The sequence below is a fragment of the Tauraco erythrolophus genome, chromosome 13, assembly GCF_009769465.1.
Source record: "Tauraco erythrolophus isolate bTauEry1 chromosome 13, bTauEry1.pri, whole genome shotgun sequence".
Taxonomy (NCBI): Eukaryota; Metazoa; Chordata; class Aves; order Musophagiformes; family Musophagidae; genus Tauraco; species Tauraco erythrolophus.
Genome location: NC_141477.1, coordinates 6,076,012 through 6,098,661, shown reverse-complemented (window position 1 = coordinate 6,098,661; position 22,650 = coordinate 6,076,012). Strand labels below are relative to the sequence as shown.

Below are 22,650 nucleotides of genomic sequence, written 5' to 3'. Positions count from 1 at the left end.
GAAATGAATAAAAAAATACAGTTTCCTTTTTACACAGGAAGAGCCATATCTATTAGAAACTCTTAGGAACACTTTTGTTTTATATAACAGAAGAGCCATATCTATTAGAAACTCTTAAGAACATCATATAACAGAGAAGGTGTGGTGATATTACAGTATGTAGCACACCTTAAGACCAAACATTACCACACCCAGATGGATCAAATACCTTCAGTAGCTGTATCAAATCAGAAAACATTTCCCATGTGCGGGCCTGTTCCGAAATCGAGATTCCAAGGTAATTCTCAATTTCTGTAAATCGGATGACTTCATGGTTTAGATCACGATGTAGGTTACGAAATAATTTAACTGCCATGGCAGATCCTGGTCAGACCCGGCCACGTGCATACAACGTGCTGCTCTCACCCCGTGTCCAACTCAACAGCTATCATATGAAGGTGGCTGAAAAGCAGACACAATCATAATTTAACAGTACTAACGAATAAACTTCAGACAAACCAATAGAAAAGGAGGAAATCTAGTGTGCTGTGAAAAAATACTTAAGGAGAGGGTTTGACTGGTTCAGTTTCATCATCTTGTTTGTCCCACTGTCACACAAAAACTTAAGTCAGCAGAGCACCAGAGTGGGTGTGGAGACTTTAAGCCCACACTGCTGCCTCAAAAAACTCTCATGCTTTGTCATCTCTTTCTCCTATACAATTAATAAGTAGTTAACAAGCAGAATATATTCACTTTGCAGAGTGTGTTAGTACTACTTTCATCAAGCAAGGTTCAGCCTATCTACCTATCACGAAGTTACACTTGAAAGCAGAAGCCTAGAGGTGCTCACTCTACCAATACCGCTTGATTCACAAGACCTTAAGTAAAAGATCAGTTTGATACAAAAATAACATACAAGCTAGCTTTGTCTACCTGCAGCTTTATAAATTGCTGCAGAAATACCAAAGAAAATCTTCCAGCTGTTAATCATCTCTAAAAAGTATCTGCTCTACCACCATAGCCCTTTATAACAACAAAAAAAATATCTCCTCCAAAATAAAGTTACTGAATGATTAAAAAAAGCAATACTGAATTGAAAGAGTGGCTATGATATACCAGTTGTAAGGAACTGCGTAAAAACATTCATTTTAAGAATTTCCTAACTTCTTGTGGTTTTAAGGCTGAACAAGTCAACTGATGAATAACCAACTGAAACTGTCAGTTGCTTCAGCAGCAACTGCAATCTCTTGTTCTACTTCACCTCTAAATTTGGACAGGAATGAAAAGAATTAGAGGAAAGCTATTAGCTATTATTGCTTACCTCTAAAGAATTGCAATTGATGTGGAAAAGATGAAGTCATCCTGCAACTTTTTAAGCCTATCTTTTCCTTCTACTGGGTCATCAGCAAGCACAGTATCGTTAGCATGCATTACAGGCTATTTGTACTACAGAAACAAAAGTTTATCCTCAATGATGTGGATATTCATCACCACACTGCCTAAAATCTCAGAAAACATCACTTCTATCTGATGTGCACACTGTCAGTTGTCACTGTCAATGTCTTTCACACTGCCTAGATGCAATCTGCTCATTTGCAAAGCTTCCTGTATTGTACAGAAGAGCTCCACAGTTTTGTCTTACAAGCAGTAGTGCAGGAAGTTTAATTACCACAAGCAGATAAGCTTATCACTGTCTCCATCATCTCGTTTAAACAGTGTCAATATCAATTCACATTAAAAGCTGAAGCATTCCCCTAAACCTCAGCACCAAGCACGCCCTGCTCTGCCCTATTAGTGCCTAATCAGTACGCTTTCCAGCCACAGAATCAAGTTTTCCCAAGACATTAACTTCACTCTTCAGTAACAGTTGTGCCCGAACTAAACTCACTTGCTGGAATATCTTGACTTCGATTTAACAATGCCAAGAGTTTTCTAAAATACAAGCATTTCAGTTCTCTTCTTCCTCTTCCTTGAAGGAAGAACCCTCGGCAGGCGTGCACTGATTTTACTCAGAGACACTATGATCTCAAACGTAATATATTTTACTCATTTGCCAAAATCTCTGCTAAACCTGACTCACAGTTCACATATGCAGTATAGAAACATCCAACAAGTCGTGTATAAGGAGCACATGATCTCTCCACAGGAGAATGACATCCAACAGCCTTAGGAGTCAAAGGTGGTGCCACCATGTAGGTCTTGTAGCACACAGCCTGATGGTGACTGATACTCCTGACACGTAATTCAAGGCACTCCTTAAATCCAGCACTGATATGGGTGGAGCAACATACTGGGAAACCCATCCTCCCAAGCACACACAGTTTGTTCCTGTTTTTAAGCTACTTGATAAAAGCTTTTATTCCCCTGTTTGATGCTAGTTTGCGGCACGTTAGTCGGAATGTTGAGTTCATAGCTTTTGATTCATCTCAAAGCTCAGGGGGTTTAAAAGACTTCAGTACAAAGCAGAAACAATTTCTGCTTTTAAAACAAAGTATGAATTGCTCTTTTTTTGGATGAATCACTAAATCTAGTTGCTCTCCAATTAAATAAGCTCTCTTACCCCTAACAATTTGTTTTTCACGTCATGCAAGATTTTTCTCCCATCTCCTTTTAAAGGCAGCATCACACTTGGAACACAGCCCCTTTCAGGGATTTAGTTTGTAGCTGAGTATCTGTCACTGAACAATCACCACAGAAACCTGAAGTGAACCTGGGGCTAACAGAACATGCTTTTAGTGTGGCACTAGCCACTACATGCACAGAAATATTGCTATTTATGCTAAAACTAAACCAACACAATATATTATTAACTTGCATTTAAAAAAAAAAAAAAACACTAAACACAAAAACATGGGCCATACTAACTTCAAGTTAGCCAGTGTTCTAACAGTCAGGAAGCAGCACAAATCCTGTTGTAACACTTCTTTTCAAGTACTGATTCATAGAATCACAGACATTTGAAACCATCTCATTCCTTTCTCAGTTTAGTTCAAACTCCTGCTTAAAAGCAAGGTCAACATCAGAATCAAACCAGGCTGCTAAAGGCTTTGTTCAGGTTTCCAGGTCTTGAAAACTTCCAAGGACAGGGTTCCAGTGTCTCTGGCCAACCAACGCTTAATCATCCTTCAAATGATTTTTTTCCCCCGATATAATCAGTCTCCTGTCCAGTGACCTCTCCTGTTCCTTTTTATGACCTGTCTCCCATTCTTCTGCCATGAACTTCTGTAAAAAGGCTGCCTTCAACTTCTCAGCTGAAAAGATGACTGACTTGATAAGACCTGGGTTCAGCTAAGCTATGATAGCTATGTCAAATCACACCTGACATTTCCAAGCACTTCCTGGTTTCCAGGGTACCCAACAGAAATATACACTTCCCATGTGATACTGAAGTGTTATGGAGGGCAAACAACATCCAAGTTAAAGATTACCTAACACAGGAATCCCAGCAATCTCCCTAACAATCTTAATTCAGCCTGTTTCCCCTAGTAAAACAAGCAGTTTTAAACAAGCACATTGCCAAACCAAGTTAAGAATGTAACTGCTCATTGCCATCTCATGCCAGTCTATTCTCACGGCTGGCAAGAGATGAGATGATTGTTTGCCAAAACAATTGAATGTTTTTCTGCACATTTCAAAGCAAACAAAAATAAAAACAAAACCACCTAGCAGTCATTCCCACCTCCAGTCCTTATGCCAGGGTGGGGGGAAAAAAAAGACAAAAATCAGAGCTCTTTCAGCAGCTGTGATGTGTCAAGATGCTCCTAAGACAGACAACAAATTTTAGAAAAATACTTCCATTTACTACTATAAAATCTGGAACTAAACTCTCATTGTGCAGTTCTGTCACATTCAACAAATGATATGAAATCTGAATGACCCTCAAAATGACCCCAAGTAGGAAAACATGGAATCAGTAGTTCTACTATAGCCCATCTTCAATTATGTGATGCATACAGATGCATCAAATATCTTACAGAAAAATACTTTAAACCACCATTTTCTTTTCTAGAGTAGATCCTCTCTTGATAGCCTAGCCTTACTTCCTGTCAATGAGGAATAAATACCATTGATCAGGCTTCACTACTTAAAAAAAAAATACACACACAAACACACACCACCAAAAAACCAACACACACCAAACCACTATGCTTCTGCAGGCCAAGCACCATTGCCCACGTTTTAGTTTCAGATGGAGAAACAAAAACCTTCCACTTTCTTCTTCTTCTAGAGTCTCCCTTCCCTCAAAGCAACAACTTCAGCTTTCTCAGCTCCCTGTCATCTAGAGCCATTTTTAGTCTCTCATATAAAAATCATTCCCCTAGACTTCTTCCCAATGACTTGCCTAATTTCAGCTGCTATGCCAGGAACTAAAAATAAATCTTCTGTTACATGTAGTCGCACACCCTCTCCCACCAAGCCCTTGTTCAGCACTCCACTTGATGTGTGAAATAAGTTCTGAAAAAGGGACACACTCCTCTCAGCACACGGTGGCGTTCCTTGAATTACACGCAACAAACAGAGAGCACAGGTTGATTCATCCCTACAACTCTACTGAAACTTGACGAATTATAAGCTGTGAAGCTGAACCAAGAAAATCTCCACACCCAACTCTGAGAATCTGTATGTGAACTCAGTGACAACTTAACACTCTCACAAGTAGTGTGGCTTCTCTTACAGAAGTCCCAAATATACCTTCATCTTATTTGCCCAGCGAAGAGAGCAGGGATAAGGCACAAGGGAGGTTGCTTTCTGAGTACCTAAAGATACTGCTAGTCTCACCAGAATCATTTCCTCACTCAAAATTAAAGCCAGCAAAATTAAGTAAGATTATTCTCCTATATAATGGATGAGGCCTTTCCCTCATTAGTCTTGTTCTTCCCTCACAAACCCATGGCAGTAATTGATAAATCCAGCTGTCCTCCCCCACCACCTCAACTTAAAACACACCTGAATCCCACCCCTCTTCTTCCTCAGAGGTAAATCCCTCTTCATACCAGTTTTATATAACATTTGTGCATATCACGTCCAGATTGGAAAAAAAACTACTTCCCCATTCAACCCTTTCACTCAATTACATCATCAGAGGCTAGTCACTTGATCGCAGGGCAAAACTATCTTTCAGAAGGTATCTGGTTCAAGCAACTCTGATCCATGTTGCTGCTGGACTATAATTGTCTCCTCAAGAAACAAAAGCATATGACCGCATACAAAGTCAAATATTAACACAATTTACTTTTTCCACTACATGTAACAATAAAAGCCTACTCTAGTGATTCTAGAACAACTTAAAAAGACATGAAATGGAAATAGTTGTTCTGTTCAATCCAATTTTGAGCTCATTTCACTTTGATTTTTTAAATTATGTATTTCTTTCAGAACAAAGTATTCTCCTCTGCTAGAGTAAAATTCAAATTTCTGTCCACAGCTTCCAATAGAAGCACTTTCCTTTGTGATTTTTAAATCACTTCTCTGCAGGCAACTTCAAGCAGCCTTCCTAGTTACTTTAGCTAGGAAATAGTAAAGGTAGTATAAACAAATATCTTATTTATACAAAGAAGTTTGTTTATATTTATCTTGTGTAAGGAAGTATGAGTTTGTTTACACTAACAACACAGGAGAAAATAAGACATCATACTTGGTTACCTGTTGCTAAGATATGCATGGTCACTTTCAATACAAGGACACATCACTGTTCTAGCATTCTGTCATCCTTTTAAATAACTGTCACCTTCAGTAACTTTTTTAATGCCTCAAACATCACGAATTTAACAGTGACAAAAAAAAAAAAAACAAACTGTAGTTCTCAGGCCGATCAGTCCAAGGCTCTGCTGCACTATGCTCGATGAAAGGGACACAAGGTGGGAGCACTTATGTATTGACTTAGTTCATTACCTGTGAAGAACCTTGCACAGATTAAATGAAGTTTGCAGCCAGTATTGTATTCAATAATGAGTCAGGTAGGTTTTAAGAGTCTGCTACACTACTGCTCTTGAAAATCCATCAGGGAAGCGAGCTCAAACGAGTTGATTCAAAGTTAAAACAAAAAAGCGTAACACAAGAAAGTAAACAGTGTCATATTAACTGGGTTTGCTGCTACTGCATTTATAAAGTGAGATATAACCAGTGCTGTTGGCTTTGGAATGTGCTCATGTTTCAAGTTATCAGGCTTGTAAGTAGAAATATCTTCTTTTAAACCCAAAACAAGAAGCGTATTTAACAGCTTCTGCAATCCTAAAGAGGGGTTGTGTACTTAAAAGCTCGTCAGACCTTTCCAAGAAGACCAGACGACTTCCAAATTTTTAAATTATTTTCACGTTTAATTCAGAAGTCCACTCGGGAAGCGGATCGCTTGCATCATCACCGCCGATATCGTGGATGCTCAACGCAGACAGGGAAACACGCCGCGATCTCACTCAGAGCCGAAGGGAACAGGTCACACCACACTGCCCGTCCCCGTACGGGACAGCGCCGCTCTCCCGGGGCGGCCCAAGGGACACAGCACCCCGCACCGCGCCCCTCACCGCGCACCCCGGCTGCTGCCAGCGGCCGCCCCCGCCGCCAAGGCCCTCCGCGCGCCGCACGCCCCCTCCAGCTGTCATCGCCCTTTTCCACCCCAAAACCGCCACGGGAGCTCAAGGGATTTGTAAAAAGACATTTTAATTCCCGAAAGCCCGGCGCCCCCCGGGCCCGGCCACACGCCCCCTCCCCCCGCCCCACACTCGCTACTCAGGAAGCGAGACGGCACCCGAGCCCGCTCCTCCCCCGCCTGAGGCCGCCCCGTGCCCCGCTCCCAGCCCCAGGGCTCGCTCACCAGCTTGGGCTTGTTCCGGTTCTCCTCCTCCGCGGCGCGCCCGCTCCGCTTGGAGCTCATCCTGCCGGAGCTCAGCGGCTCCTCGCCACCGCCAGCGCCCGGCGCCGCCTGACCCTCCATCCTCCCGCCGGCTCGGCAAGAACGCCCTGTCTCCCCGGGGCTGTATCCTCAGCGCCCCATAGGGCCGGCACGCACCGCCGCCGCCTCCCCGTCCCCCCTCGGCCGCGGCCGGAGCAGTTCCCGATCCCGCTGCCCCACCGCCTCCTCCCAATCCACCGCCCTGAGACACCGGCCGCCTCCGCGCATGCGCGCCAGCGCTATTGCGCATGCGCGGGCGCGCTGCGCGTGCGCCGCCGGGAACGCTGAGGCGGAGGTCCCCCCCGCCCCCAGGGCGGCCGCGGAGCTTGCGCAGGAAATGGCGGCGCTCGGGGGTTTTCCGCTGAAACGCCCGTTCGAGAGGTGGGGCTTGAAAGAGAAGTGACGCGAGCCGGCATGTAGGTGGATTTCTCCCGAGGGTTCCCTGCTCTGCAGGTTGTGAGCAGGAGGAAGGGGCGACGCTGGTGCCTGGCTGTCCCCTTCCAGAGGCGGCTGGTCTGTGGGGGCCCGAGAGCTGAGGCGGCCGGAGCCCGCTGTGGTGGCCCGGGCTGTCGAGGAGGTGGGATGGCTCGCCATGGCCGTGGCAGGACGTGTTTTCGAGAGAAGCCTTGTCTCCATCTGCTCTGCTTCCCTCAGCAGCTGCCGGGCCGCACGTGCGGGGTGCCCAGATGCTTCACGTGGAGCATTTCCCAATGAGGTGGCTCTGGCCTACATACGTTTCCCTGTGTTTTATTTTGGAAACACGCAAGACACAATGGGGTAATTGGTGTTTTAACTAAAATTGAGCTATTGTTACCACGAAACAATTTTTTTTTTCTCTCAAATTTGAGAACGCTACTCCCCAATATGAGTCATCTACACATGCTCATGGTTCACAGCAATGAAAGAAATTGCTTGAACCGTTTCTGAGGATTAGAGAATCCCTTGGGCTGAGCCTCACTGTATTCACTGAAGATCTCTCAGCAGGTAAGTATCAGTGTGGATAGTGGAAACTAGAATCACGTGCCTGATTATTAGAGGGCTCATGTTGACAGATGTCTTCATATAAGTATAATTGTTATTTTAAAAAGAGCAAAATACAGATTTTGTCTTGGTATAGATAAATCTGTATCCGATACACTGAGAAAACAGTCATGAAAACAATCATCTGTTGTTTAGGTGGGAAAAATGCAATCCACAAATCGTTGGAGACCAAGTTTAGATACAAACGTATTACTCGATTGCCCCCTAGAAGAGGGTCCCAACTCAGCACTGCCTCCACAGTGGGCTCGTTCTTTTCCAAAAGGCAACCGAGAACAACACAGTGAATTTTCCCCATCTCTCTCTAATACACACATAGTTAAAGCATCCCTGAGATTCAATGAGCTGTTTGCGTTTCTTTTGACTCACTGAGACTTACCAGAGTACTGGATGAAACAATAATATTAAAAAAAAAAAAAACACAACAGTGAAAACCTGTTGATAAAATGTGACAATACCAGAATTCAAATAAAATGACAGCTCTAAAACTTGGAGGACTCTTAAAATCGGAGTAGAATCTGTGCAGCAGAAGTTAGTAGGCTATAAAACAGGCCAGCTCCATCAAGCAGCTCCACCCTAAACTTCCTTTGGGATGCACCTCTTCTTTTTAGTACAAATTTTCATTTTATTTAATTTTGCTGATTTTAGCAGTATTTGGGCATTGTTTATGCTGTCTTAACCACACATAACTTTGGAATTACGAAATTAATCAAGTAATCATCAATTTAATCACTTGTTTGCAGTGACAGGCAATGTAATGTTATTTCCAACTATGTCAATTCATAGTTTACAGTGCATCATTCTACAGCAATAGTTTGTCAACAAACAATTTGTTAGTTTCAGTTAAAAAGAAATGCTCAAGTCTGTTTTTTTCTTCTCTTGACTTAGCCCTAATGGCCATTTTGTTTTTCTGTGCTGTCTGTATCCTGTTCTTTGTCTGTATTAAGCAGCACCCATAACTGAAGCAGAAAGGTCAGTCATTCCAGAGTCGGAGAAAATAATTTCCAACCGCTTGACATCTCTGCACAAATTTAAGAGTTTTTAATCTAAACTCTGTAGCACTCTTTGTTCAGCATAACTCTTTAAGTGCTCAAGAGCTTTTTTCCCCAAAATTTTCAGTTTGCCACCATACAACTCGTACTTCTTTAGCCAAGCTTTCTTTAGTAAAACTTTTACGTTGGACTGACCTGTAAGATTCAAAAGCAGCAGGCAGAACATTACAAAAATCCTTTATGTATGACTGAAAACAAGTGCACGTGGCAGAATCCAAGAAAACTGAGCAAATGTACATTCAGTACGTTTAGGTTTTGATGGAGTAAAACTCAGATCACATTAATGATCTTAAGCAAAGCAGGAAAAAAGCACTGGAGTCAGGTTTAGGGGCTATGCAAATTACACTGAAAAGAAAACACAAAACATTTACTATTGTTAATGCTGGTATGCAATAGTAACTGTACCCTTGTCTGAGTGATGAAGATGTGCAACCATCAGGCTAGAGCTACAGCACATGATGAAAGAGCTACCCCGCAAGTACTCTTAGTTCCTCTTTCCCTCCTGCCATTTCCCTGCTCTTCTGGGACAAATGGTTGCTTGGTTAGCACAGTTATTGTCACCTTTTTTTTAACTCTGACTTACAAATGTTGTGCAAATCTCCACAGAGTGCTCAGCTGTGACCTAAAATTGTTGTCTGAGGCTGTACAAAACATTGCTACAGGATTTCCTGGAGAGCTGCTTTTGAATAGATCGCTGTAAATTGTGCAAGGTTCCAGAAGACAGACGCTCCAAGTATATCTGAAAAAGAAAAGGCTTCTGGATTTATGAGATTTTTAAAATTCAGTGATAGAATTTTCATTTGCCAGAGAAGGCACAGGCTTCTGCTTAATAACAGCAGTTCTAAAACAGCTAACTGGGCACCAAACCAGGTATTCGGATTTCAGTCTTTGAGGAATTTTATTCTCCAGGCTTCTAGCAGTGAAGAATTAAGCTAACGAGGTTGAAATCTTTGTCCTCACTGCACTGGGCAGGGAGGTGGGGAAGAAAAAAAGGAATTGTTCTGGATCCTACCACGAGAGAAGATACACAGTATTTAACTTGACCACAAACAGGACACGTGCTGCTAAGCCACCCAGTAGTGCATTCCCCATCTTCTCATCCAAAAATTCTCTATCATTACACAACAGAAAACATACCACATTACACCCAGTAGTACATTCCCCATCTTCTCATCCAAAAATTCTCTATCATTACACAACAGAAAACATTACCACAGAAAACACAGAAAACATACCACAATACTTCCACTGTTCCTGGTGAGTTGTAAGCTTGCTCCAAATTGTCTGTCTGTCCTCCTGATGGGTATCATCGCCGCAGTCAGTTTTCACTCTCCTGCCCCTTCCTTCTTTTTGTAGTTTTAGTTGGGATCTATTTACATTTAGGAATTTGAAAAATGCCAGAATTTATCTTCAGGAGGAAGTCAAAGATTGTTTACAGTGCGTGAGAATGTGGTAAATAATAAACAGGAAGTCACAGGGTATAGAGGTTATCTTAAAAGGTAGGAAAATAGGGTTAGGAATGTAAACTACTAAGCAATGAAAATCAATGAAGAGCGTTATTTGCATATGAACGGATGCTCCCCCTTGACAAAATAACCTCCCTGGGTAAAAACTACTCTCTTCGACTGCTTAATAAATAGGATTTTTTTTGCAAACCTAAATCCAGAGAAAATCCACTCACTGATAAGATAATTCCAAGAAATACTTGTTTGCTAAAGCTTTAATCTAAAACAATTTTCTGGCCTGTTACAGGCAATAATTCTACATTCTGTAGCATTTCTGTGAATTTAGTCACAAGAAGTTACTATCATATTTATACCAATTTTATGTTGGTGATTTGAAGTTACATTGAAACATCCTATATTAACCATTAAAACCAAGTGACAGTTCATGTTACAATCACGAACAGTATCACAAATGCTAATTAGAAGCACAGCTCATTATGAACATTTCTATAAATGGATAAGGTTTACATCTTCAGCAAGTTCAATTTTCTACAACTACAGCTAGATTTTAGTTTTAACCAGCTGTGAGGTGGCTGCAGAACAGTGCATCAATTTGGCTAAACACATTTCAATTTTAAATCAACTTACACATTTTGCCTGTACTTATTTATAGGAAGAGGAAGCTGCCAGCTTCCCACTTATTGTTTAAAGGAAGTTTTCATGTTGCTATGTTAGCCAGGTAATTATCTGTAGTCACAGCAGACGTATAGTTCAACTTTAGTCACTATGTCTAGCTCTAATTTATTAAAAACCTAAAGCACCGGGGCTAGATGAGGTGTCTGATTATTAAATGATTCATTAAAAGTACAGAGTCTACTTCTGTCAAGGCACTTTCTTCATTAAAGTGACATATAAACCCAGAAATAAACTGAAACCCAGAAATAAACTAAATATTGATTTTAATCCGAACAAATCTTTGATGATTTACTCCAGGCCAGGCTCCCCTAATGCTTCGGAATCAAAATGTCAGTACACCTTTTAGGTTTCTATTTTCCAATGTGTTACTTTTTTGTTAACAAGCATTTTTCCCTTTTGAAACAATCAACTGATGTAGGAGAATGCTGCTTTCAACATTTTCTGTATTTTGACCACTTAGTCTGTAATTGTAGATCACTACTAGGTTTATCTTCGCCAAATTATTTTGTATTTTCAGGTTTTAACAGAACAGTAAGAAAACAGCATTCATGCCCCATTCATGTTTTCTAGGACCAACACGTGTCTGAAAAAATGGTACAGGATTACTTCAGGGGATGGTGTAAAAAAAAAAAAAAGTAGGAAGAAATCTTTCTTCTTGATTTTGGGCTTGTCCAACAGGAAGAACAAAGAAAACAAACAGCTGATATATGACGTAGCCAATATACATAGTAAATAGTTAATTATTGATTCTCATTTTTCCACTTTGCTTTTGAAATAAAAATCTCTAGTCTTACCTGGTACAAGATGTGGTTATTAGTGCAATTGTTATCTAAACTTTGCATCTTCTGGTAATTTCTCAATATTGCTGGCAAGCAAAATGCCTACTGCCTATTTTTTTTTTTTTTTTTAATAGAATAATCCTGATAGTATTGTACAGAACTTCCTGGGTTAATACTTCACATTTTTCACAACATTTTATGGGCTGGGACACAAATACTCTTATGTGAATAAAAGACAGGTTTTTTTTAATTTGAGCCATACTCAAATTATAATACTGAGTTTTCTTTCCAACCTGAAAGAACTGGAGATGATCTATATATAGAGAAAATATGTAATATTGCCACTAAATGCTGTGTCTCCATTTTCAAACATACATTTAATATTATTCATATGTGCTGCCTTATCATTTTTAACAATATAGTACATCTTTTTGATTTAGACTCAAACCCCCAAAGTTATTGTTGATTTAAATAGAGTATTCAAGGTCTTAGCAAAGCTGCTAAATTTTTACACATTTTCTGTCATCACTAGTATTTTATACATTGAGCACCTGTGTGATATCTGCATTTGACAATGTGATTCGGAGAGCGTGTTCTGCCATGGCCTGCAGTTGTGCAGAAGGCAGCAGAGAGGAACAGATGTATCTTCAGAATGTAGCATTTATTTCCCTTCCGAGGCTGCTGGGACTCTCTGGTCTGTGTGCACACCTCCCTGCAGACCAATAGCCGAATTACAGAGCTCAGCAGGCTGCGTTGTGTTCCCCAAGTAGTTTAGAAAATGCCTTCTGATGCTCCTATCTCACAGCGTGATTTACCTCTCAAACATCACTGAACAAACAGTTCAGTGTAAACTCCTTTTATTTACTGCATGGGTTCCCTTGACCGTATTCAACTCTAGAGATTTTTCTGTGTATCTTTCTTTGCATCTTCGCAGCTTGTCATGAAAGCTGAGCACCCCAGTGCAGCCATTCTCTAGCAAAGCCCTCACACACACATCACCATTAGCTGAGGCTGGCCACACAACAGGACAGAACACAACTGGTTATTTAATGGGTAGGCTGCTCTACATGGCAACTTTTGTGCTTTGTTTATTTTGTCTACAAAGAAAGCTGTATCATGGGCAAATAATTTCTGCAAGTGATATGAGAGCTCAGTAAATGATAATTCTATGGTACAGGGAATTAATAATTGTCAGTGGAATACTTTTAAACGTATCTCACCATAGCCCATACTCCAACAAGTAGGTTTCTGGTTGGAATCAGTTAAAGAAGTTCATTTTGATGGACATGTGCATATGTTTAAGGCATTAGTAGATGCTAATGAAGAGCTTCCAGGCTGATGGACAAAAATAGGGCTGATTAAAGCTAAAAATCATGTTAAGAAATCTTTGTTCAAGTTGTTCAATGTAAGAATTAGGTAAAAACCTGTGGAATTTTCACCCATGGTAATTTCCTGTCCAGCTATTAATAATAGTTACCCTTACCAGAAAGAGACTGTTGGTTTGGGGTTTTTTAACTGTTCTTGTCCTTGAGTGTGGCATGTAGAATCATAGAGTCACAGACTGGTTTGGGTTGGAACGGACCTCAAAGATCATCTGGTTCCAACCCCCCTGCCATGGGCAGGGAAACTCTCCACTACACCAGGTTGCTCAAAGCCTCATCCACCCTGGCCTTGAACACTTCCAGGGATGGGGCAGCCACAGCTTCTCTGGGCAACCTGTTCCAGGGCCTCACCACCCTCTGAGCAAAAAAACATCTAATTTTTTTGTGTTATATACACTGTGTGGATGGATCACCATGACCAAGGCAGCAACAAGATTTTTTTCATAGCTGTGCCAACTCCACTAAAGACCATTTTTGGGGAGAATGGTGGGACATGTTTTAGAAGTGTGTCCTTTTACATGAGTTAGATTGTTTAAACAGCTTCTTTAAAGGGAGGTAAGCTAGTATATGATGCAGTTATTTAGTAGGTAAAGTAATGCTATTTTATTATATAATTTCTTCATAGTGTTTAAAGGATTTACTTAGTTAAATATCTTGAAAAGCTGGTATTGCAACTTTGAGGAACAATTACCCTGAGAAGGAATGTTTTGGTGCACTCCCTATGTAAGTTTTGGTTCACTTAGTATTTGTGTTTAACTTACAAGAATCTTTAATAACTACCACTGAATAAACTCAATGTCTAGCTTTTCTGTTGGAAAAACCTAGCTCTGAAGTCTAACATGCTTCCTTGACATCTAGCACAGTACTGGCAAAATGATATTGCATGAGGCTTGCAGAAGACAAAGTATCTGCTCTTGTTCTGCATTTTTGGTGTGGTCCGAATTATTCTTCCTTTTGCGTCTGTTAATTCCTTAAACATTGCTTGCAGTGAAGTTGTGGAAAGCAGAATTCTGGAACTCGTAATATAAATTCTTTGCTTGTCTACTTAGTCTTCTTTATAAATGAGTGAAGATGGAGTGTGGTAAAATAATACCAGTAAGAAGCAAGATTAACTGATCTTATCCTACATATGCACAATTGTATCTTTTTAGTCAGACAAGTGGCTGAGGATGAGTTTGAAGCTCAACCCAAGAGAATATGATTTTTCACGTTATGAGAAAACACATTAGACTTCATTTAGTGTAAGAGAAGATCACTCTTAGGGTGGTGAGTGGTATTTCCCTCTCTTTATCTACATGCGAAATATATTTGTTTAGCAAGCTTATGTGAGACAATTAAGAAATTAAAAAAAAAAAACAAACAACATTCTGCCAGATTAGTCTACTGAGCTAATTCACATGTCTGCAGTGTCCATAGCCCTGATATAAGGAATAGGGGACAAATATGGCAGTGAGAGATTACCAAACCAACAGTAATTTAATTCCAAACCCTCCTTGCTCTCACCTGTAGCTCTCCACTGACAGTGCTCTGATTCGTGAGATGTGGCAGTTTATGCTGCAACAATTGGCAAGATTTTTATCCCTTTCTTGTCTACCACATTCTGAAGTAGGAAAGAACACTGTGTACACTCAGGCTGCCACAATTCACAGCCATATATTTTAAGAGCAACTGAAATGGTGCAAAAAAAAAGCAAGGAGTGTAGGCTGGGGGGAAGTTAAGATCATCAGCTGGATCAGTGTAAATTATTGCTCGTTTCTGGGTCAGAACCCTGAGCAACAGGCACCTTTCTTTGGCGTTGTGTTCTCTGCTGAATCTTCCGTGATAAGAGTATGAATACAAAGCTGCCAAAACAGAACACTCTCCTGCATATTCCTCTCTGAAGGAACATGAGCAAATTGTGGGACAAGTGCTTTTCCTTTGCTTAATGTGTTATATGAAGGTGGCACAATGCTACCGTGATAAGGACGGTACGAGAACTGCGGGTTTCTTGTGTAGAAGAACATAGGTTCAATTCACAGGAATGATTACTATGCAGTTTTTTAAAAACTGATTTTTCAGACAATCTTACAATTTCAGAATAGAAATGATACGGAAATCTGTGGATGCAGTTCTCCAGGGAGAAGACAACAGGAAGAAAGAGTTAAAAGTCTAGAGGAAAGGGCTCTCTAATCTGTGTGGACAGCCGAAGAGCGAAGGTGAGACTATCCAAAAGAGTATGGGAAAAAGAGGTGGGAGCAATAGGAGGAAGCTGAGAGAGGGCAATGAGGTAGCTATGCAGTCAGCATCTAAAGGTGTCTCACGGCACAAGAAAGGTAAGGGTTTAGCTAGAAGGTCATTCCAGACTTTGCTGAGGGTGGTTTCACTGCAGCCAAAGGAAGGAGTTGAACTGGCACGGAGTCCCATGGCACTGTCTGCTGGAATTTGATGTTCTGTGGTCTAAACCATGCTTATTCCTGGGAGGAATTTGTCTCTTCAAATTCTCCAAGGACTTTTGAGCCTGTCATCCCCTTATTAAGGAAATAGTTTCAGCAACGTGAGGGCATTAGAAGTGTACACTGGTAGGAGACTGCTTATGTGCAGGTAATAGTTCACTTAATGCTGAAGTCTGTGCTGTGAACTTTTTGCTTTACTTTGCCTTATCTACATACAGTTCTTACAGTTCTACTGATGGAAAGTTATCAGTTGGAATTTGCTTCAAATTTTATTCAAACTGTGGTTTCACTTTAAAAAGTCGGTACTGCTGTCAAAAGAATATTTTTGTTTGTTGCCTGTTACCCTTTCTCGTCTCCTGGTGCTCCCTTTTGTGTACAGCAAACATTCATGTGACTGTTGTTAAGTGGATTGCAAAAGTGGTCTGGGTTAAAATTTACCTCATTTAAAAATATTTATTTGGTTTTAATGTAGCTTCAGTTCCTTGATCTTGCCTGTCACATGGTCTCAAATGCCTGCACTGGTGTAAGAGGGAAGATAGGTGAGAGGGCCGTGTAAATCCCTGTCGTCATGCAGCTGACCCTTTCAGGAATCCAGCTCCCTGCTCTGAACTGACCCAGCTGCGTCATCTTGGCTCAGGCTGCTGAGGAAATTGCTAAATTTTCAGGAACAGCTGTGAGAAAACTTGTAAAACAGAGCCATGTGAGATGATAAAAGCAAAGCTACAGGCTGAGGGAGACTTGGTGGTGGTTTGAGGATTAAAAAGGGAAAGTACTAATGTAGAGACGTGTGAAATTCCAACTGAAAAGACTAGGGACTTAATGAAAGGTGGTCATGTAACAGTGGTAAGGCTGTGCTGCTGCAGCCAGTGAAAGCTGATTTTTATTCCCTAGGCTTTGGCTTGTTTGGCCAGCAAGGATTCTGTGGGTGTTGGGTTAGCCTGGTGAGTGTACTACTCTTACTGAAGTGTTCCAAGTGATGTTTTATGTGTGTGAAGTTTTAAATTACTGCCTCGTATTTTTAAGCCGCATGTCTATCTTTGTGTGGTCTCTGTTCATGGCTGAAGGTGCCTGAAAAAGTGACCCAACCAGTGATGAGGGGTGTATTTTAGTGGTGCTGTGTAACTATGGAAAGGGATGGTGTTGACTCATTTGTATAGGAAGTATCAAAACACAGTGCTTCCAGTTTCATGACAACAGAAGAACTTCTCTGGATTTGATTCCTTTTAGACAAACCAGTTCATATAGTGGTAAATGTTTTTGTTTACTTCTGGACCTTTTTAGATCTTCATGTCGTATTTTAAATAAACTGAGGTTTTTAAGTCATCCTGTGAGTTCTAAATGGCGTTTGTGCTTTTCGTTAGTTATTTTCTTTACCCTCGTTTAATGAACCAAATGTAGCTGTCAGACACACTAATTTTCTTGAACACTTGTAGCTAACTCATAAAATACTAGCGTCTTAGTATGACTCAGATTTCCTTTCTCATCCTTTGTGATCTACTAATCTAATTTTGCTGTAATTTTACTAGTCGTGGTTAGCCAGTTAAATTAACCCTTGAAATTATTTCTCTGAAATAAATCTGCTCTTTAGCAAAGCTATTTCTTTTCCTCTCTCTGATAAACAAACGCCTGTCCCAAGGAAGTATCTATAGGTAAGAGTCTACTTAAAGCTTATTGAGAGACTGGTAGTAGTACACTGAGCTGAAACTCTTGTGTAGTTTCTAAGTTTAGGAAAAATAGTAAGAGTTAACTTAGTAAGTTCAAATTCTGTTCTGAATCAATCTGACTACCACATCATTGCAATCAAAGGAAGGTGTGGTTATCTGAAAGTACTATGAAGTACCCTTTTTTTTTTCCAGAAGAAAAATGAAAAGATATTGGTAGCTTGCACCCTCTCTTAAGGGTGCAATTTGATGATGATGTTTTCTTATTAGGTCTTGAATGACATCTAGGCAGACATGAGCAAGTCTTATAGTGTGTATGTTGAATGTGCATTGCAGTTGTTATCCTTTAGGAATAGTTTTCTTGATCTACGTGATGGGTATTAGAACATCATGGCTTCTCCAGATTGTATCTTGTATCACCATGTTTCCTGGATTTTTTTCTAACAATACAGAACTGTACTTCTGTTTGGAAGTTGTTTAAACAAGCACTGGCTGTGAGTGTGCTCAGACTGGCTAAGGCAGGATAAAGATCTTGATGCACAGCAGTACCTGATGTTAGCTTAGTGTAAAAAACATTAGTCAGCATATTACCAATATCAATGACATCACGTTAGACTCTGGACTGATTAGTCAGAGTTCTCGGGATTCTTGGTGTTGAGGCACACCTAAAGAAGCAAACATGGTATTGGGGTATGCTCCAGGAACTCTTACAATGCTTCTTTTGAAGCACCTCTTCTGGCACGTAATTTTTTTTTTTTTTCAAGTGTTGTTGTATAGATTTGCTTTATGACAGAAAAACAATTCAGTGAAACTAGGCTTCATTAAACAATTCAGTAAAACTGGCACAGTACCCCTGTTGTCTGTGTAGTTTTTGCGAGACCAGTCATTAAGTGATTCAGTGACTCTTCTCACTTAAATGTAATGACATACTTGTTTATGGCTGCATAGACTAAAGTTAAAAATATTTTAACCATATGAATGTTTAGATGAGGGAGACGTAATTGTGAACAACTCCCAGTTTCTAACAACTGAGCCATTATTTTAAGTTATATCATGGGACCTTTGGTTAATTGGGGGTCTTGAGCTTTACATCAATTATGTCACACTCCCTGAAATCCTCAACAGTGCTTTCCACAGACTTCAATAATATCTTACTTTTGTTTTAGGAGAGCTAATCAACTAAAAATTCCTCCACTATGAGTCACAACTCTGACAGATAATTCTGCTGCATATCAGTGGAAACTTTACTGGTTAGCTGTCATGTTCCTTATGTGAACAAATACCAGTTTCTTGGATCTTATTTTTCATTCTAGGCTTACATTCCAGTAAGCAACGTTTTCAGTGTTCAGTGTAGTAAGCTTATGCTCGTAAAGAAATAAAAAAAAAAACACCCACAATTTAGTCATGCAATCATTCTGAAGTGTAATGCACAGCAAGCTTGGAAGTTTACAATGTTATATCCATGGTCGATTAGTAATTAGGCTTTTGAATGTTCAGGAATCTAATTTCCATACTGGTTAAATACAGTGATACTTGAAAACTAGAACTATATAATTTTTATAGCAGTTTTGAAAGTCTTTGGATGTTGTTGCAGCTCTTTAGGTGGGAAAAGTGCACTGTAAATGCACATTCGTAAATAAAGTGGCATATAATATGAATATTAATTAGCCACTTTATAGAGACTGTGAAATTAGTTTTCCCGTATAACAGTAGTTTGGGAAACACTTTTCTGTATGTGTCCTGCCTGGTATCTTTTCATCTTTCAATATAATGTATAAAATATAAAAGGAGCTGCTTGCCAGGAGCTTGTTAGAATTCCTTAAATTTACTACGAGTTTTGAACAGTAAGTGATCACTCAAGTATGTCCAATGTTTACACTCATTTCTTTATAAATATTTTTATATTGAAAATAAGCTAGAGTCATAAGAAGCTTGTTATCATCTCAGATTAGCGGATAGAGAGTGCTCAGTGACTAAGCAGCTGTACACTTGACTGAGGTAGAGGAAACAGTCTTTGCTTGTTCCTGACCAATTGCTTGAACTTCAGCCTTTTACAATGTGACTGCTCAGTCAGAGCGATTATATTAAGCAAATAATCTTTTCATGGGAACAACAAGAAAATCAGAAGTGATCAGCATGTTTAAAAAATAAAAACATAAAAGATCTAGTCCAGAGCACTACCTGGAAGATGAAAATGCCAAGTTCAGTTCAGCTGAGTGGAATACTGGAAGTGCCCTTCCAGCCCCAGGATGAATGCTCTTATTGCAGGGGTGGCAGCTACCAGACACCTCATTCTGAAGATAGGAAAGCTTGTTCTGAAACAAGAACCTTCTCCAAAGCATGTCATTCCTAGTTCACGTGTCCCCTGCTATTCCCAATACTGTTTGTATTTCTGTGCTTTGACTACTGCTCTTCCCACTTCAGGCTTGGGAAATCTGTCGGCACCACTGATGACGTGCTGGCACAAAGAGGGTCAGTGCTTAGCAGAGCATTGCCTGAGCTTTGCCCTTCTACCGTGGAGAAACAGTTGGGTGCATGCACCCTTCTCGCTCTAAAGCAATGAAGCAGAATGTACATAATGTCGTTTGTTGATAATTTACAGTGTTTGCCACTGTTCAGCTTTATATCTGTAGTTCAGCTGCAGAATTCATTGCCTTTTGCTGTTGGTTTCTGCATATTGTGTTTACTAATTAAGTGTAGGAAATGCAATGGAATAACTATTGGAAGTAGTAGAATACAGTAATTTAACATCAGTTCCTGAATATATATTCTTATTTTGAACTGCAGCTAATGAGGTCTTAAAGTGATGCACAGCAGCCAAGATTATGCTAATCTGGTTTTAGTTACATGAACAGGAGAGTTTTAAAGCTTCTTTTTTAATCTCAAGTATCCTTTTCAGACAGCTGAACAAAGGAATAGAGGAGTTTGATTCTCTAAAATGAAATGTATTAGGAGCATTAACCGTTACCTAAAACACACTCCTATCTTGGCAGTTTCTTCTTTGTTTTACATAAAAAAGATGGCTTAAAAGAATAAGCAAAAATTAGCCTGAAATGAAATGTCTGATTCTAAAACGTGTACGTTAATTATTAAAACCAGAAAACTTATTTGATTGTAGAATCATTTTGAAGAAAAAAAGGCCCCACCCAGGCAGCTAGCATACCTAGCATCTTTGGAATTTTTTGTTGTTTTTCAGTAGAAATGTCTACAGAAACAAGTATATTGTGCTTGTGTGTTAAGGTGTGATTCCAGTGTAATGGCAGTTGTCGAGGTAGTTTTGAATCTGTTTCATTTTGTTGTATACCTTTTGTTCAAGTGAGTCATAACCTCAGGCATTGTTTGTCTGTGATAGTAACTGTTCATGGATCACCAGAAGAAAATTAGTGGAGGTGCTGAGTTCATGATGTCTTGTGAGTAGCATATCTAGTGCTTTTATCTATGTTACGTGAATCCAAATTACGTACTGCGTGTACTGTGTGATGTAACTCTTCATCAGATGCCCAAGCTGTATTGGAATTAGTTTTTATATTTACTATTTATAAGTAATTGAATTTTTAGTAAATTATTGATCAATTTCAATGCTTAGGTGTTAAATTTGCAACGCTGCTTGTCTGTGTCTCAGCTTACTTTTGTAGCTCTGTAAATGTTATTAATGAATTTGAGAGATCTAAAGAGTGACAGCCTTTAGTTTAAAAATGCAACTTAACATCTCACAAGTATTTGTTCCACCTCGTTAATACTTTCAACCAATATGCAGTGACTTCCAGATGCTCAGAAAAAAATGAAAATTTTAATGGGTCATTATTGGCTTAGATTCTCTGCTAGAGCATTTGTTGTGCAGGAGAAATTCTTTATTCTGTACAGTAGGACACTTAACCGTATTGCCTCACCTTTTTTACAAGCTTGGCTTTATTTCTGGGACTTTTCCATCGGTGAGATAGCTTATACGTAGACACATATCGTGCTATTCACGTTGTAGGGGAAAGGGAAACTAGACAGACCAAAGGGACAGAAGTTAAAATTACGGAATACAAATGTTCTTTCTGAGTGCACCATCAGGTCAAAGGAGAAAATTCTAATGTACTTCTGAAGTGGGAAGGAAAAGAGTTCCATAAATGTAAGTTCACGGAGCTGTCCTACTTCATGGCAGAGCTCACATTCCAAAAACCTCCAGTTCTCCCAGCTGCAGGCTGAGGGAAAAACGGTGCACATGCAATAAGCCTTAGACAGAGGTGGTGGTTTAAAAAAAAAAAAAAAAAAAAAAAAAAGAGGGGAGGACCATTTCAAAAAGTAGACTGCCTTCTGGTCTGGGATCTGTTAGGCTCACAAGTTGAACATCCCTGCTTTTTTAACATAATATACTGTATGAAATGAGAGAAGTGGTAAAAACTTGGGATTTTTGGAGTTTAGAGGCGATACGGTTTACTTCAAGAGAATTGGATGAAATTAATTAAGAAGAATAATCCCCCTCCCTCACTCCTAATCTAAATTTTGAAGTCTAGTGGGTTGACAGGGAGAACTGGGTTGATGTTTGCATTTCTGAATTTTAAATGAACTGAAAATGTGCCAAAACTCTTGGTTGGCATGATTGCTGTCCTTTACACAGGAATCTCTTAACTAGTGACTCTTTTATTGCACATGAAACTACTGGGAACAACAAAATAATGGCTTTAATTAATTATTTTATTAATTAATCTTTTATTGATGACTGCAAGTAGTGTTCAGATGCATGGAGTATTTTTTCTGCTTGTCTGTACCTAAAACTCAACTAAACTTCCTGTTCAGCAGCTCCTAGCACTAAAATACATGCTTTGTATGAATTAGGGCAACCTGAAACATTAATAAATGTTAGAATTATTAATTATATTAATATATTATTATAATTATATTAATAAATGGCTAGTTCTACATTTAGGAGTCTCTTAATTAACTAGTAAATGGGGCATTGTTGATATATCCTCAATTATCCTGGAACTATAAGCAATTTACTAGGGCAGACACTTATAAGAAAAAAAAAAAATAAATTTGTGCTTCTTGATCTTAACTTACTACTGCAACATTGACTGTTTAGTGAATGTTCTAGTGCTGCTTTTTTTTTTTTTCTGTGTAGTACATGGCCAGTAGCCCTGAATAAGCTAATTTAGCCTGAGTCATAAGTGATAATAAGAAATATTTTGCCATCATGTTAGTATCATCGTATTGGTCTCCTCTTTCAGGGATGGTGTAAAGCTTAGAGTTGACTCACCGGTTTCTTTCAAGGGCTATTGAAATGTCTCCAGTGTGGAGTACAAGTTTAT

At 39.7% G+C, this 22,650-nt stretch overlaps 1 protein-coding gene across 2 annotated transcripts in view; it reads right to left on the bottom strand.

Moving 5' to 3' along the window:
* DIAPH2 (diaphanous related formin 2) overlaps nucleotides 1-6,910 on the bottom strand; it is a 223,844-nt gene extending 216,934 nt beyond the window's left edge. For both annotated transcript variants that reach the window (XM_086619411.1, XM_086619412.1), the window contains exon 1: nucleotides 6,791-6,910. In XM_086619411.1, coding sequence (XP_086475537.1) covers nucleotides 6,791-6,910 — 120 coding nt within the window. The remainder of the gene's footprint in view (nucleotides 1-6,790) is intronic.
* Between the last annotated feature and the right edge of the window lie 15,740 nt (nucleotides 6,911-22,650).